Here is a 15,324-nt window from a genome sequence, read left to right as displayed (position 1 = left end):
AACTATTAAGTGTCCTGGTTTTTGTTATCTGTGATCTTGCTGGTATGGGCTTACCCTACTCGTGACTTGGACTATTTTTTAATAAAGTATATGTTACAATTAGATAAATTAATAAAATATATATTTTAGTTATACACTTTGTGAGCTGGAGACATGTATCCAAGTATTAATTGAAGTAATATAGGGGCCATCCCGTTGAAGACAGTAGTGGACTGTTTTTTTTTTTGGTTGAAGTATAAACATGGACACATGGAGCTTTTTTATGCTTTTGCTTTTAATACAGTTTCTTGAGCCAAAGCAAGAATGGATCCAGCAAGAAGGAGAGCGTATACGTCTTTTCTATACATTGACCTTCCATTTTTATTTCCTACTTGTTTTGGCTCCAAACCTTCAAAGCCAGTATGAATTATTATTTGTAGTTTTTATTTCACATTCTTTTAAGATGAAATTGTCATATTTGAGGTAAATCATTAAGCGTTATTCAGGACGTGATTGGAAATGTATTTGACAGCCAGCATTGTTTCTTCACAGGTCTCCTTGATCTCAGACTCAGGCAGCACAAAGCCATATTTTCCTGTGTCACGCAACTCAAATGTGAAGGAATATTTAATACCCGTATCATAAGCCCAGTCATCAGAACCTCCAGATGATAGATCTGTGGGAAAGAGAGTATAAAGACAAGTAAAATATAACTCACTGAAAACTTTGCAGAACTGGGAGTGAAGCAAATACAAAGGGGAGGTGGAGTCTGTTAGGAAACAAGAATTGGACTGAAGACTTTCAAATTTTACAGAAAGCGTATTGGTTATCATCAAGGTCTATGGTAGTGAATAAATGAATTATAATAATCGTGGTGGATAAGTGTTATGAAGGGGTTAATGGTAGAATCCATTGTGATTCATAGTTGCAAATGGTTTAACCCCAGAAGGACTCTTCCGTCTTCTTCTTGCTCCTCAATGTCATTACATGGTTATATGTTCCTTACCTCATGGATACTACACATCAACTTATCACATGTATCTGGTGACCCGTGGGAAAAAAGAGGGATCCTTGCTCCTTTCGGGTTTTAGAAAAGTTGGACGTCAAATCCAGCGCAACCCAATTCAATTAATAGTTACATGCGGCATACAAAGAAAATTTGTATAAGATGCCACTTTATTAAAATAAAAAATATATAAAATCATACAAGACAACACGTTTCGGGTCACTAGACTGGACGCATCATCAGGTCTATTAGAACTTTTCACATGGTAGGTTACTCAATCAGAAAAGGCTCATTGGGTGATGAGATAGTGAGGTGTCTGTGTGATCAGAGGCCAAAGAAGTATTTGAGCAGGAGAAGGAATGAGGAGAGAGGTATGAACTTTTCGTAGTCATAGTGGCCACAGGTTCCTTTACTTGGCTCTGTAGCTAAACAGATATCACATATAATTTAACTAGTCGGTGTTACAGATTTGCCAACATTCAGTAGTTGTCTTTTAGAATAATTGGCTTCCAATATAATATACCCAAGCCATATCAAAAATAGCCTAGCGAGTTTTCCACTGCGCCTAGGACATTTTCCACAGGATCCTCCTGAAAATTCCAAGAGAGGCAAGTTTGACAATCAGGGTTGGATATATCCATAATGCAACCCAAGCAATTACTTCCTAGAATAGTTGTGTAGATACAATATTGGGGCATATTTATCAAGCAGTCTAAGAGTAAGAATGTTCTTAGTTGCCCATGGCCCCAATCAGTCTGGAAAGTCAATGTAAGGTATGATGCTTACCCCTATGCTTTATATTGTATCAGCATCCAAAAGACACTGATACAGTTAGAATCCCTGTTCTATTATTCATATTGTGGCTGTGCAGTAGTAGGGGCTCCTAGACATAAATTTGTATTGGGACATAGAAGTGCCAAATTTACTTCTGATGACAACATATAAGATTCAAGCAGACAGGAAAAACACACTCACAGATTGTTTTGCCTCCAGGTCCATACGTGTAAACTGTGCCATACAATGACGATAATGCATTAACTGCTCCTTCTGCGAGAGACATCTGGAAATAGAGAAATTATATTAATGAAGTCATTCATTTTAATAATTGTCAAAGCCAAAATGACTTGTTACATTATAATATTTATCTTCACCTTTTAATCTTTTCTAGTGTCAATATGGGTTATGTTATGTGCCATGAAAATGATCATGAATCACATATTCAACTGCGCATTTTCATCACTTTTCCATCTATAGGGACAGCAGGATGTTGTGGTGCTGACGGCAGCTCATTACAGTCTGGGTGACTGATTAATTCCATATGTAATCTCATTATCCATATAAATTAATGAGAATGAGCTACTTATTGTCTCACATTGATTTGACATTATACAAGCCTGACGATAGTATTTGTATTTCTATATGTGTTCATTTGAACTGTGAATTACTTCCGTTTATTTTTACAATTAATTGTGACATGTATGATACTGTCCTTTTATTCTTTATGTGCCTCTTATCAGGGTCGGAAACTGCTGCCTGTTATTTAGGAACCTATGAATCCTGTCTGCTTTTTCAGTATCAGCTCTATTCTCGTAGCCTAATTTAGCAGCAGTTTTGATCTTGCAAAGCTAAACACAATGCGCTGTGAGAATTGTCTAATGTATAACTTATGTAAGTTCTTAGCAGCGGCATGACTGTTGACTGTGAAATACAAATGAATATATTAGGACAGTAAGTTCTCAAATGCTATGGGGGATGTCCTTATATTTAGATGTTTAAAGAAGACCTATTAGGCCAATATGGGACCCTAAACCAACTACAGGTTCTTATGGATCTGTGGTTTAGAGTCCCAAATCAACCTTTTTGAAGGACCTATGGGTGGTTCAGTATACAAAGTCGCCCTGACAGGTTCCCTTTAAGAGTCCCACCCTTCTGCAGTAATTAAAAGCTGCTTACCTTTGAATATGATGGGGAATATGCAAATACATTTTCAGAGTTGGGAAATAGAAAACAATGCCTCCTTTTGCTACATTGAAAGGCAGCCCCCTTAACACCAAACATGGCTTATAAGAAGTCTTAATTGGCTTAACCCCACATCATGTTATTCAACTTCTTGTAGGTCATACTTGGTGCTAAGGGGGCTGCCTTTCAAGCTAGCAAAAGGAGGCATTGTTTTCCATTTAACACCTTGGAAAATGTGTTTGCATATTTCCAGAATCTCCCAGTGGAGCATCTATGGCTTTAAGTCTCCACTCAGTTACTGTAGTCACAAACTGACTTCATATTAGAGGACAGATGCCTAAATTCAGATATGGGAATTTTGGGATTTCTGACCCAACTTCACCAATCTGATGGAGGAAACAATTGAGAATTTTATTCCATCTCTTCCATTAATTCAGATTTTTTTCCAGCTACTTTGTATAGCGTGTTTTATTTTCTGACATTGTGAAAAGTATATGGGGTGCATTTATTAAAAGAGAGAAGTTAGCCCATTGCAACCAAGAAAATTCACTTAAATTTATGCTGAAAAGGGAACATTTTAGCTCCTACCTGGAGTAAATTTGACTGTCATGCTGGGCATGAGGAATCCCCTCAATATTAAATGTGCAGTCAGTATAATAATTTATGGCTGTAGTTAATATGAATGCTATGCATTTGATTAGTGATAAACAGACCTGAACCTCATTGTTAAAGGTTGTACCAAACATTGTGAGTTTGGTTCACCCTTCTCCCGCCGGTGCTGGCACCAATCACAGGTTATTCTTTATATTCCGTGGGCAAAGTGGCTTGCACATGTATTTAAGAAGTGTCTGCGCCACTATTGTGTCGCATGCAACCCTTTTGTGGTACAGCACGAAAGGATGCAACCAAGTCGAACCAAGCAACGTATATTTAACATGCAAAGTCTGGCGCACACCCTATGTTAAAGGTGCACTGCAAAAAATTGGTGAACTCTGTCGGGCCAATGCAGGGAATCGACAGATTCATGATTTCTGGCACACGTTCTTAATGAATCTGTTGCACCCAGCATTATACATAGTAAATGTGCCCCATGGAGTTTTGTCCACTGCAAGTGAATGATAACACCTGTGAATGGTGCCAGCACCGATCGTGCGTGTTACTGATAGAGCACACGCATTTGAATCCGTGTCTTCAAATTCAGACTTCTGACCTAGGTTTGGCTATCATGGGGGACCTGAATACTGATGACTCTGCTCATCAGTACTTTTGATCATTCATTTATTTGGCTTGGTAGCAGCTCTATGGTATTCATATTAATCTCTAAAGCCTGCATCATCGTTTCGACGTTGGTTTTTGGAGACTGCTGAATGATCAAATAATAAAACATCTGTAAAATAGAATCCTGCATGTCTCCTAAGAAAAAAAATTGCAAAATCATGCCGCTAGTCCCAAAAGTGACAAAGTGAAAGCTATTAAAAGTAAAAGTTCAAATCATGTCTGGTCCCAAAGACCCAAAATACCATGAGCCTGGTAATTAGAATACTTGCTCTGCCTCTATGAAATAAATGTATAAACATCCACAATAAAGTTGTGCAAGTCATGGGGCATCCATACCTGTGATGTATGAAGGATAAACAGACTGTAACAAGATCACCTAGTACTCACCAGCTCATCGTAATCCTTTGCTGGAGCATGCTTATAGGAGTACGGGAAGAGCAACATCTGGGAGTAGGAGTGAACGGTCAGGTAGGCTTTGATAGAAGAGAGATTACTGCGGATGAAATCACCTAGAGCTCTGGTTTCACTCTCTGATTCCGGAATGGTGCCACAATAAACCTCACTGCAAGGACTTGAAGTTGCTCCATTAGCTTAAAAAAACAGTAAACCACTTTAACAAAATGTGTTTAATTTTATTACTTATGTCAAAAATGTATCATTCTGGAATAACAAATGTGTGTTAAACAAAAGCTCAGAATGTCTCATTTTTATTGGAGATAAAAGGGAAAAAAATAACACTCCAAAGCCTTACTGTCACAAGACTAGTAAATGATGTGTGTAGGGGGGATTCTTCCAAAATGAAAGGTTAAAGACACACAAATTCAATAAACATAGCCATGTCTTCAGACACGAGGGAATGTTTTTTTTTGTGAAGATTGTACCCCAAAAACCACATAAAAATAGTCCCTTAAAATCTACAACAGAATGTGGTAAACTGGAAGGGGTTATTTAAAAAACCAATAAAAATACTCACCTCCTTCAGGACTCCCATAGTCCTACGGCACTGCCCTTTAATGCCGGTCCTCTGTTTGTTTATAGAGGCAATCCCATCTGACCACTGATGCCCACCTGATACACATTTAAAGTGATCCAGTATCAGGTACGTGGCAGTAGTCAGACGCGAGCACCTGCCTTTGTAGACAGACAGGGTCATGTCGTGAGACTTCGGGAGCACTGGAAGAGGTAAGTATAAGATTTTTATAATTTTTATAACCCCATAGACATAATTTTTTTGAAAACCCAGACAACCCCATTAAATAGAACAGGAGTTTCAGAAATTGAGCATTGCATTCAGCTAACTCCCAATCATTTCATTTTTGAGTCTTGGAGAAAGCCTAACACTGTGCTCAGCAATTACTGAAACGCCACTACTAATGAATCAACCTGCCAATCCATCCTCTAATAAGAGCAGGATCCCAGATTTTTGGATCCGGGTTCCTGTGTTTAGTGGGGATCCAAGTAGACAAACCCTCACCAATCAGCTTGTTTCCCCCTATTCCGTGGATAGGGGATAATAGGCTAACTTGGTACAACCCCTGTAAGTCATCATGATTCTAGTTGTAGTATTTCCATAGTTCTCCATGTAAGTCTCTGCTCTACTCTACTCTTTAAAGGAAACCTACCACTTGTAGTGGCAGGTTTCTGATGGAAATACCGGGCACCAGCTCAGGCTGAGCTGGTGCCGGAGCTTATTTTCGTTAGTGTTTTAAACCGCGGTATCGCGGTTTAAAACACTTTTTAAACTTTATAGCCGGCGCAGGGAGGTACGCGCTCGGCGCTTACCATGCGCGCGGCTCTCATTCACTTCCTATGTAGCCGCGCGCACGGTAAGCGCCGAGTGCGTACCTGCCTGCGCCGGCTATAAAGTTTATAAAGTGTTTTAAACAAGCTCACCCTGAGCTGGTGCCCGGTATTTCCATCAGAAACCTGCCACTACAAGTGGTAGGTTTCCTTTAAGTTGTACTTATTTCTAACAACACAATAACATCGCTTTGTAACTTTGTACATTCAAATTGAATATTAGTGCATTATGTATATTATCAACTTACTGCCCCAATTTGCTGCAAAATTTCTGTTTGGGTCTGTACCAGTGCAGAAGGTATTTTGGTTGACAGAACGAGTTTTCCTCCACATTCGGTCCTGCAAAAAATTTTTAACTACTAGTTCAAAGAGTACTAGCTAATTAATGGTTTAATGGAATTAAGTCAACAAATATAACTTACAGAAGTCCAAGAGTACTTGTAGCCATCAACATTTAAGACAGGTAGAACATAGAAATCCAGGTTGTCAAGCAGATTGGTAAATTGAGCATCAGATCCATAGGAATTAACAGCCTGAAATGTAAAAACGGCAGGGAGGGTGTTGTACAGAATTAGAAAAACATTCTTCAGAAACCAGTGCCGCACACAGTACATGTCTTGTTTCTTAGTTAGCATACTGTACCTCTTTCACAAACCACTGGCAGAATGCAGGAGACACCCATTCTCTTGCGTGGAATCCACAATCAATGAACACAGCATTTTTGTTTGCACCAGGCTTTCCAACCTGAAATAATTCAGTCATAAAGCAAAATTCTTACAATTTTTGATTATTTTCATCTGGATGGTTTGCTATAGGGTTAAAGGAAATTACCATAAAATCAAGCATGATAAACCAGGGACACTTACTCATAGATCCCCGCACCATTGCTTCTAAAATCAACTTTAAAAAAAATTAACTTGAGGGGCCACCCTAGCCCCTCTGTGATCTCGCTTTACAGATTGTTACACTGTCTCACACTCCCCCTGCTCCCTCAGCACTTCCTCAGGACACTGGACAAGTGCTGAAGAGCAGGGAGAGGGTCAGACAGTGTAACAAATTGTAACAATAATAACTTGACCAAGGGAAACTAGCCCACACTCTTCAATGCTAGTTCTGTAACTGGTTTACTTTATTAAGTAATTCTTAAGATTTCATTAATTCAGTTATATAGATAACAGAGAACACATTTCCTTTCCAAACAGATGGGGGCTGTATCACCACTCTGTATGGTTTCTTGTACTCCTTTTTGTGGCCCCAGTTGAGACTTTTTTGACAAAAACAAAAACCTCTCTAAAAGTAGTCAAAGAACCCACAAAATGGGGCAAATAAATTAGGGTAAGTGCCCCTGAAATAGACACAATTCCAATTGTGTTTAATTCCCTGCTAACACCATCTCCTTGCTCAGGCAAAGGCTATTTGCACAATTTTATGCCAGGCAGTAGAACAGCTTTGCCTTCTGTTAATTCCCGCATGGCAGTGGAAACATTATATGCTGGTACACCTAGCACCAGCGTATGATAAATGTGCCACAGTGTGGTTATAAGTCCCCCAGAGACACCTTTCCACTGGTTTAACAATTTTCAGGTCCATGGTGAACTGTCTGGATTTGAGTCAGAAGTTCCATTTCGGAATTCAGGTCATCCCATCGCTGGCAACTATCACGGGTGTTAACCTTTTAAATGCGCCTTGATGTAATCTGAGAGCGACAATCAGAGGGAACTCCCAGGCACCATAACTGTAGCCTCAATACCATTTTAGGCCCTTTGCACACTGAACATGTGGGGAAATGATATTTGGGGCCATATATCGGTCCCCATAAACGCCTATGGTTCCCAGTCACAGTGTAATAAGCACACATTGGGGCTCATTTACTAAGGGCCCCGTGGACGCACTTTCGGCTGACTTTCCGGCGATTTTGTTTTGCGCCACTGAGACAGGGACTTAAAAGGGGTGTTTGGCGCACGCAATTGGATTTTGGCGCAATTGCTTTCATGCGACACAAATCGGGGGGCGGACGGCAGACGATCCGACGGATTCGGACAAACCACAGGATTTTACTTAAAAATTGTGTCGCAAGCACTTACATACAGGTGCATAAGTAGGTGAACTCCGGCGGACCTGATTTGGGAAGCAACACATGCAAGATATCGGGCACACAATCTTCATGGATCGCGGCAGAGTTCATCCTCGTCAGGCAGTCCGGATCGGGAATCATGCAGGAACCGGGTAAGTAAATGTGCCCCATTGTCTCACAGCACCGCAACCGTGCACGGAAAAATATAGACATGTTGTGACGCCAACCGCTTGCTTCTATATGGATATGGGAGGGGTGAGCATATGCTTGTGTGCCTTGTAGTGTAAAACTGGCTGTTGTTCTCTGTGGTTGTTGTGGCTTAGATTAACTACTAAAAGATCTAAAGTTGTTAGTCTGGAGTATTTCTAATGCCCCTGGTGGACTACTGATGGCCCCTCGGTCCTGGCACTATATAGGAATTAATCAAGTTGTGTGCCGCAGTTTAGCTTTGGAAAGGTTCTACCCAGATGTAAACTTCTAGTAAAGGTCAGTAAACAATTCTATAAAATGTGTTTGTGACTGTAGCCACCTCAGAGATTGACCTTCACTTCACTAATGATGTTTTGATGGATTATATACCTTCAGCAAGTAGATAGGACGACCCTCAAATGACGTTCCAATCTGTGAGCGTGAGACAAGACCTGGATTCTGAGCGGCAATATTAGCAGACCATGCGTAAATCTGTAAAGGAGAAGCTGTATTATATACTATGCCTCATAAAATCCCCTTTCATAAAATGTGTTAACAGAGTATTCACAATTGTACCGTCTCAAGTTCATTGTACTTCTCGTAGCTATGGCCGGAGCGGATGTTGTTATTCAGTTGACTCTCCATAGCCACCTGCAGATCATCAATCATGATTCTAAAAAGACACAAATATAATATTATATACTACCTACATGACAAGGAAATATACATTTAACCAATTCATGAAAAAACACTAGGTGCAAAAATATAGGGTGTACACCACCCCCTAGCAGGGGTTCTTAAAGTCCCTTGTTCCATCAATTACAGGGAGTCCCTTTTGTCTGCTTGTTGGCATTAGAAATATATCCCTTTTCCTATTTTCTTTTGTGGTATTTTATGAATGTGAGGCATCTGAAAGGGGTTAGCCACAAATACAAAACTTAAGCAGGGTAAGATTAAGGCCATGAAGTTTCAGTGCAGCCACCAGGAGCTTTGGATCACATGACTTCTTTTGACGTCCTGTGTCTGGCTTCATGCCGGATAAACACATCCTTTGCACACCCCTAGAGCCACTGACATGGGAATCGTTTTTAAGGCGGGTGTTGCATACAGTAATGAGTGCAAAGCCTCTTCCATCTACTGAAAGCCAGTAGGGCGTTGCAGAAACATTATCAGGGTAAGAATAATATTGATCATCCCATTAGGATCTTATACTTACCCTGGTAAAGTTTATCAGTGGCCAACTCCTTTAACTTTCATGCAAATATATACATCCTAACAATGATCTTTAACTTTACTGGTATAAGAAATGGAAAGACTTCAGACATGCATACATTATAGGGATATTTCAAGCATATGCTACTAACACATTACTCTGTTCCAGAACTCCAGCCCCAGCACAACACTTCCCTTAACTTAACCAAAAGCTACTCATGTAGTCATGTGTGCTCGTACTTACTCATAAGGCAAGTTATTTTGGACAAAGAGGGCTTGAATGTCATATGCTACATCATATTCAGCACGGAAGTCAGCAGCCTTTCCCACCTCCAGAAGCAATTCTGAATCTGGAAGCCAGAAGTCAAGCTATAAGAAAGGCATAGAATGATGTTAACAAAGAGCAACTTTGTCATGTATACTGTAGACCACATATAAACAAAACTTAGATTCATCCCAATACATTTAAGAATGTTGAAATATCATTTTTTTAACAGAGACCCTTAAAGCAACTCATATATAAAGAGTCTAAACATCTAAGGTTAACAGAAAATGTAACGCAAGTTCTTTGAACAGACTAAAGACACAGACAGAGACAGTGGACGATGAGACTGATCCCCTTTCCAACTGTCCCTGCCTATTGCCTCACAAAACCTAGATGGTAAGGGACAATAAGAAGACGTTCCCTCCCATGTCACAGCAAAGAGGGCACAAATAGTCAGAAAGAAAGTCTAAATACAGGCAGAACGTTAGGTACCAGAATACAGATATGTGGAATAACACAAAACCAAGATATGAGGACATTACTACAATCTGCGTCTACAGCAGACAAGCAAGTAGCAGACCAAACCGAACTGCAATGGAGTAATGTGAGTGGATGGATAGTCTCTAAGTAACAGCTAAAAGCTGCAGTAGAGTGACAAATCAATGAAGGTATTGGCGAACATAAACTGCTGTTCTTAGTAGTGGTGTCAGAGTGAAACATAATATCCCAATCAGCGCATCGCAGTCGTACTCTATGGAGGGAGGAGGACACCAGCATAGATGATGCAGACAGTCTGTGGTTACTGTTCGGGTTTTACACAAATATTAAAATCAGTCCATCTGAGGAAGTGTAGGTGCCATATATGTTTCTTTTTATAGGTCAAGCCTGGTACCATAGTGATGCCAGTTACATTAAGGTAACATAACCTAGTCTAGGCTGACCTTCTAGCTATACAGGGGGAGGAGGAAGGTTATCTTCCATACTTTCAAAATGGACACACATTGTAAAATATTTAAGTTTTACTATATTTGGGATATGATTAATCTTATCTGCTTGGACACACTGATTCTCCAATGAACCCTGCCAGTTCTCTTTGTTCCTAGGCTATTCTTCTACTGACAGTCAAAATGTCTTACACTTGATAAGAAGTCACTTTGGATATATTCAGTGTCTTAAAGGATTGTCTAGAAACTTCTTGTTCTTCCTGGAAAAATGGCCACAAACATACTTTGTATGAAGAAAAAATGTAAAATATATTCTTAGAAAGATCTAAATCATCTCCCCGTTTGCAGCTCCTATAACCCTACTTCTTGTTAATATATAGGTAGTAAATTTTAGCTGAAAAAATATTGTCATAGCTATAGTATCAGTATACAGATACCTCTACGTTTTTATATAGGGGTAAAAAACCTATGGGACACAGGGCTGTGCGCTAGTATTCTGTTGGACTTGCTGTGCGCTAGTATTCTGTTGGACTTGCTGTGCGCTAGTATTCTGTTGGACTTGCTGTGCGCTAGTATTCTGTTGGACTTTGCACGTTCTTTCTGGTGCATACTGCTTGCACAGGTAATTAAGAAATGCCTGCACTATGCACAAATTTTGCCACTGATGGGGGTGTTCCGGAGGTGTTCGGACCATGCAACAGATTTAACATGCAAAGTTCGATAAAAAAAAGTGGTGCACTGTGTCAGAGCTGTGCAGGGGGCACCAGATTCGTGAATAACGGGTACCAGAAATCTTGAATCTGGTGCCCCCTGAATACTACACAGGCAAAGTGCATATAGTGCAGTGTTCACTGTTCTTAGTAAATGTGCCTCCTTGACTCTCATCACAAAACCTCAAAAAGTTTAAAGACCAAAAATCTACACAGACTACTGGAAACAAAACCGATTGTGGAAGCACATTCAACTAGAGCAGTTCAAGAAAAGTTTTCAAAGTAAAAACATAGGGTTCAGATTGTGCAGTGTAAATGGGGTCACAGGTGGGGAAGAGATAAGCCAGAGGATTAGACATTCCTTTACAGGTCTCCAAGTAACCAGACATGTGGAGATGGGGTTTCCCAAGATTCTGGGATTGCAAAAAGAACAAAAATGACGGAATAATTAATTTCCAGATTCTTGTGTTGCTCCAGTATTTCTGGGTTTTGTCCCTGCATCTGTCCAGAAGTGCCACATGCCACAGGAAATGATGTTTCTAAGAAGCATTGTCCCATGGTCCCAGGAGGTTCCCAAAGATGTTTCATGATCAAAAGCAATTCCTGTGAACCTTCAGTACATGGGAATTGGTTGCTGAAGAAGGGTAACTACTCTATCAATTTTATTTGCCACCACGGTCATAGCCTTCCATTCCAAAACATGGAGCTTTTGTATGTTAATTGAACCTTTAACAATTATAGAGTCAAATAAACTATATCTGCCGGCTGGTGGAAACAATCGCCTACTGTCATAGCACTATGTCCAGTATGAATACTTCTAGAAAGTCTCTTTGGAAAGATTTGGAATGTTGCTATATGTTTTTCTTTACTATCATATTCTAGATCATGAGACAACTGTGTATACAGTAGATACAAATTAAGGAGTGAAGACTGGAGGAGTTAGTGTTTCCCAGTGGTCACCATGCAGTTAATGAATGACTCCTACTCTCCGAGAGATAATTAAAAAATGTCATTCCACATTTCCTGAAGGGAACAACTCAGCAGATTTATTACATTAGTAGTCCTTTAGGCTTAAAGGGAGCCGCTCATGGTTAAAATACAGTCCAATCTAAAGGGAGAACATTATAAGTCTGGAATAACTATATAGACTAATATATAATTGTGTTGCTATTTATTCAATAATATCTCAAGTTTACAAGTTTGGGATCCGCATCTGATCTGTCCGCCAAAAGATTGTGAATTCTATTTTTCTGCTAAACCAATAAAGGTATCATTCCTATAACACTTTTGTATTTTTTGACACGTTATTTAACATTTCACAATCATACAATTGTTAGAAATGGGTCCAGATCCCTGGAATTCACAGATATTGATATACTGACATAAAATATGGTATTCAACATCGTATAAATTCCTTAGTCACTGGCAGCGTTGATGTTGCTCCAGACTCTTTATGAGTTTTGGGAACTAGCTATTGTGGTGGAGTTGGTGAAAGCGTTTTCATACAATTGATCGACTCTAATTTCACTATTTTATGTTTCATAGAATCGGGTCCCTGGTGGATGCTGAATATGTTGGCGAATTGCATCTTAGACACTAATGCTGTAAGACATATTAATGGGTGACTATTTGGTTACCTATGACTCACGTAGCTCAGTCACTCAGGACTGACATGCCAGACAAAGAGATTAGATTATAATAAAAATAATATAGCATTAAAGTGCCTTGCCAAAGTTATGATGTCTTCTAGTCTGTCTCCATAATGGAGACTCTAAATATTAGGATTGTTAAGCAAGGAAAGATCAGGGAACAAGCATTCCCTAAGTCTACACTAACACAGTGATTTCCGTAACAGCCTTTGGGCAAATTTGTGATTAACTCTAAAAGATAAAGCTAAAGTCTGGTATTTAGAGAAACTATTCAGTAATTATTTAATCTGATAATGTTAAAGTTTTCTCATTTAAAACTGTACAACATCATTAGTGTCAGACTTCCTCAGCAGTGGACCCTGGCTCTGACCCAATACTGGAGGTATAGAAGATGGAAACTCAAATTGAAGGCTTTTGGAGGACCCAAGGAAATGAAATTTGGAAGCTAATTGGGCCTATTTTTTAGGGCATCTAGTGGACTCAAGGAAACTCTGGAAACACTGAAAATCACACACAAGCGTTGTAGTGCGTGTCACAGTGGCCAAGAAACTATATAGACATCTAAGGACAGACTAAAAGGAAATCACTGAGAAAACACAGGAAAACCTACAAATACTCACCTTCACTCCTCTTCAAAGGAAAAAGCAAGCCAAAAGTATGATACATGTGCCCCAAAGAGTTCAGAGAATTTGGTGCATCTCTAAACAGTCAAGTCAAGTCAAATCTGACTTATATTAAAATAAATGTCCCCCTGAGTCTTAGATATTTGGGTCTAGGTGACTTGGTTTTGCACAAACACAGACCTGCAAGCAATTAGTGCCATTATATGTTAGGGTGGCCATTCACATTTATAAATTCAGCTTTGCTTCACCTGAGTGTTCATACTACTACCATCACCTATCACATAGGGAACACATAGAGCATATTACATGTTGAAGCTATGGCCATATTACATACCTTTGTATATGAAGCTAGGGATTTGATAAGTTCCACATGTTCGTCATTTTGTGGCACTGCTCTGAAAACCTTGTCCCTTAAAAAAACATAAATATACCTTCTTTAGTACCAATGATCATGTGTATTGGGCTTCCTGTTATTTCAGTTCCACGCTTACCCATGAAAGGTGACAGGTTCTGCAGAAGCTAATGCAATGCTTGCTACAATGAGTACAGTCCACATGGTGCTTAGGGGGAGTCAGTCTACGTGTGGCTGCTTTTATACCTTAAGCATAGGTGGTTTACTTTGTCTTTCAATGTCTTTTTTATGTCTTCGCACATGTTTAAATATATCTGTGACCCTGAACCTTCACAATGTACACATGTGAAAATTTTCAAGGCAGACATATGGCATGGGAAACATCACGATACTGAAATAGAAACAAAAGCCTCTGTAAGACCAAGTTCACATCACTGTTTTTACTTTATGTTGTTCTGTTGAAATCAGTGTTCCACTTATTTTTGAAACCAAGTTTTTATGTTTTTATGGTCATTTTGCAGTGTTTTATCCAATATTTCTTTATAATATTTCAGATTTGCTGAATTACATATTGAAGGCACTGTATATAATATAGATCATTATTAGGAGCCCCCTTTACAGGGGTTGTCCAGGATTGTAAAACAATGTTATATATGGCTGCCTTAAAAACCTTAAACCACTTGCAACATCCTCAACGGGGTCTGCCCTTTTTAGGCTTGGGGGTAGCTGGATTCCCCTGGTACCTGAGTGGCTGGCTTGAATGCAGCCTAGTGCTCAAATGGGTTACGGTCGCTTGTTACTGCCAGGCAGGTGTTTGACAGGTGGTTTGCAAAAACCGGAGGGAGATGAATGAAACAGTTCTCCCTGGGTCACTCCTTATGTATAGATGTGAGGATCTCCTGGTAGATGGTAGATGAGAAGGGCCATGATGGTATGAAGCTTCTAGGGATCACGCTGAGGTGATGTATGTAAACATTACGGCTCACGGCTCCTTTAGTTCCAGAACACTGCAAAGGCAACAAGCCAGGATAACAGTTGAACTGGTCCAAAGTTACTGGTTGGATGTATCTGGCAAAAGGTGCTCACAGCCTGGTATTTAGGGAACTTCAGGCTGAAGAGATGAGGAGCTGCTTTGGCAGTGCTTCAAGGCAGGCTCTGCTAGGGCTCTGAACTTTCCAGCCCACAGGAAGTTGATATAAACTTCACCTGGGGCAGAGAGTTTAGAACTTATCCCACCAGAGGATGTAATAAATCTAGGCCAATGGCCTGCATTTATCAAAACTA

At 39.8% G+C, this 15,324-nt stretch overlaps 1 protein-coding gene across 1 annotated transcript; it reads right to left on the bottom strand.

Moving 5' to 3' along the window:
* Nucleotides 1-271: 271 nt before the first annotated feature.
* Nucleotides 272-14,313, bottom strand: LOC140120637 (carboxypeptidase B-like). Its single transcript, XM_072139600.1, has 11 exons — nucleotides 14,180-14,313; nucleotides 14,023-14,098; nucleotides 9,742-9,866; nucleotides 8,862-8,958; nucleotides 8,676-8,777; nucleotides 6,665-6,766; nucleotides 6,445-6,555; nucleotides 6,271-6,361; nucleotides 4,610-4,812; nucleotides 1,961-2,045; nucleotides 272-655 (listed from the first exon to the last, which is right to left on the bottom strand). Exons 1-11 carry the CDS (start codon nucleotides 14,242-14,244, stop codon nucleotides 471-473), a joined length of 1,242 nt encoding a protein of 413 aa, XP_071995701.1. The 5' UTR covers nucleotides 14,245-14,313; the 3' UTR covers nucleotides 272-470.
* Nucleotides 14,314-15,324: the final 1,011 nt, after the last annotated feature.

This window comes from Engystomops pustulosus, chromosome 3, assembly GCF_040894005.1.
Source record: "Engystomops pustulosus chromosome 3, aEngPut4.maternal, whole genome shotgun sequence".
NCBI classification, from domain to species: domain Eukaryota; kingdom Metazoa; phylum Chordata; class Amphibia; order Anura; family Leptodactylidae; genus Engystomops; species Engystomops pustulosus.
This window is presented reverse-complemented; position numbering and strand designations above follow the sequence as displayed.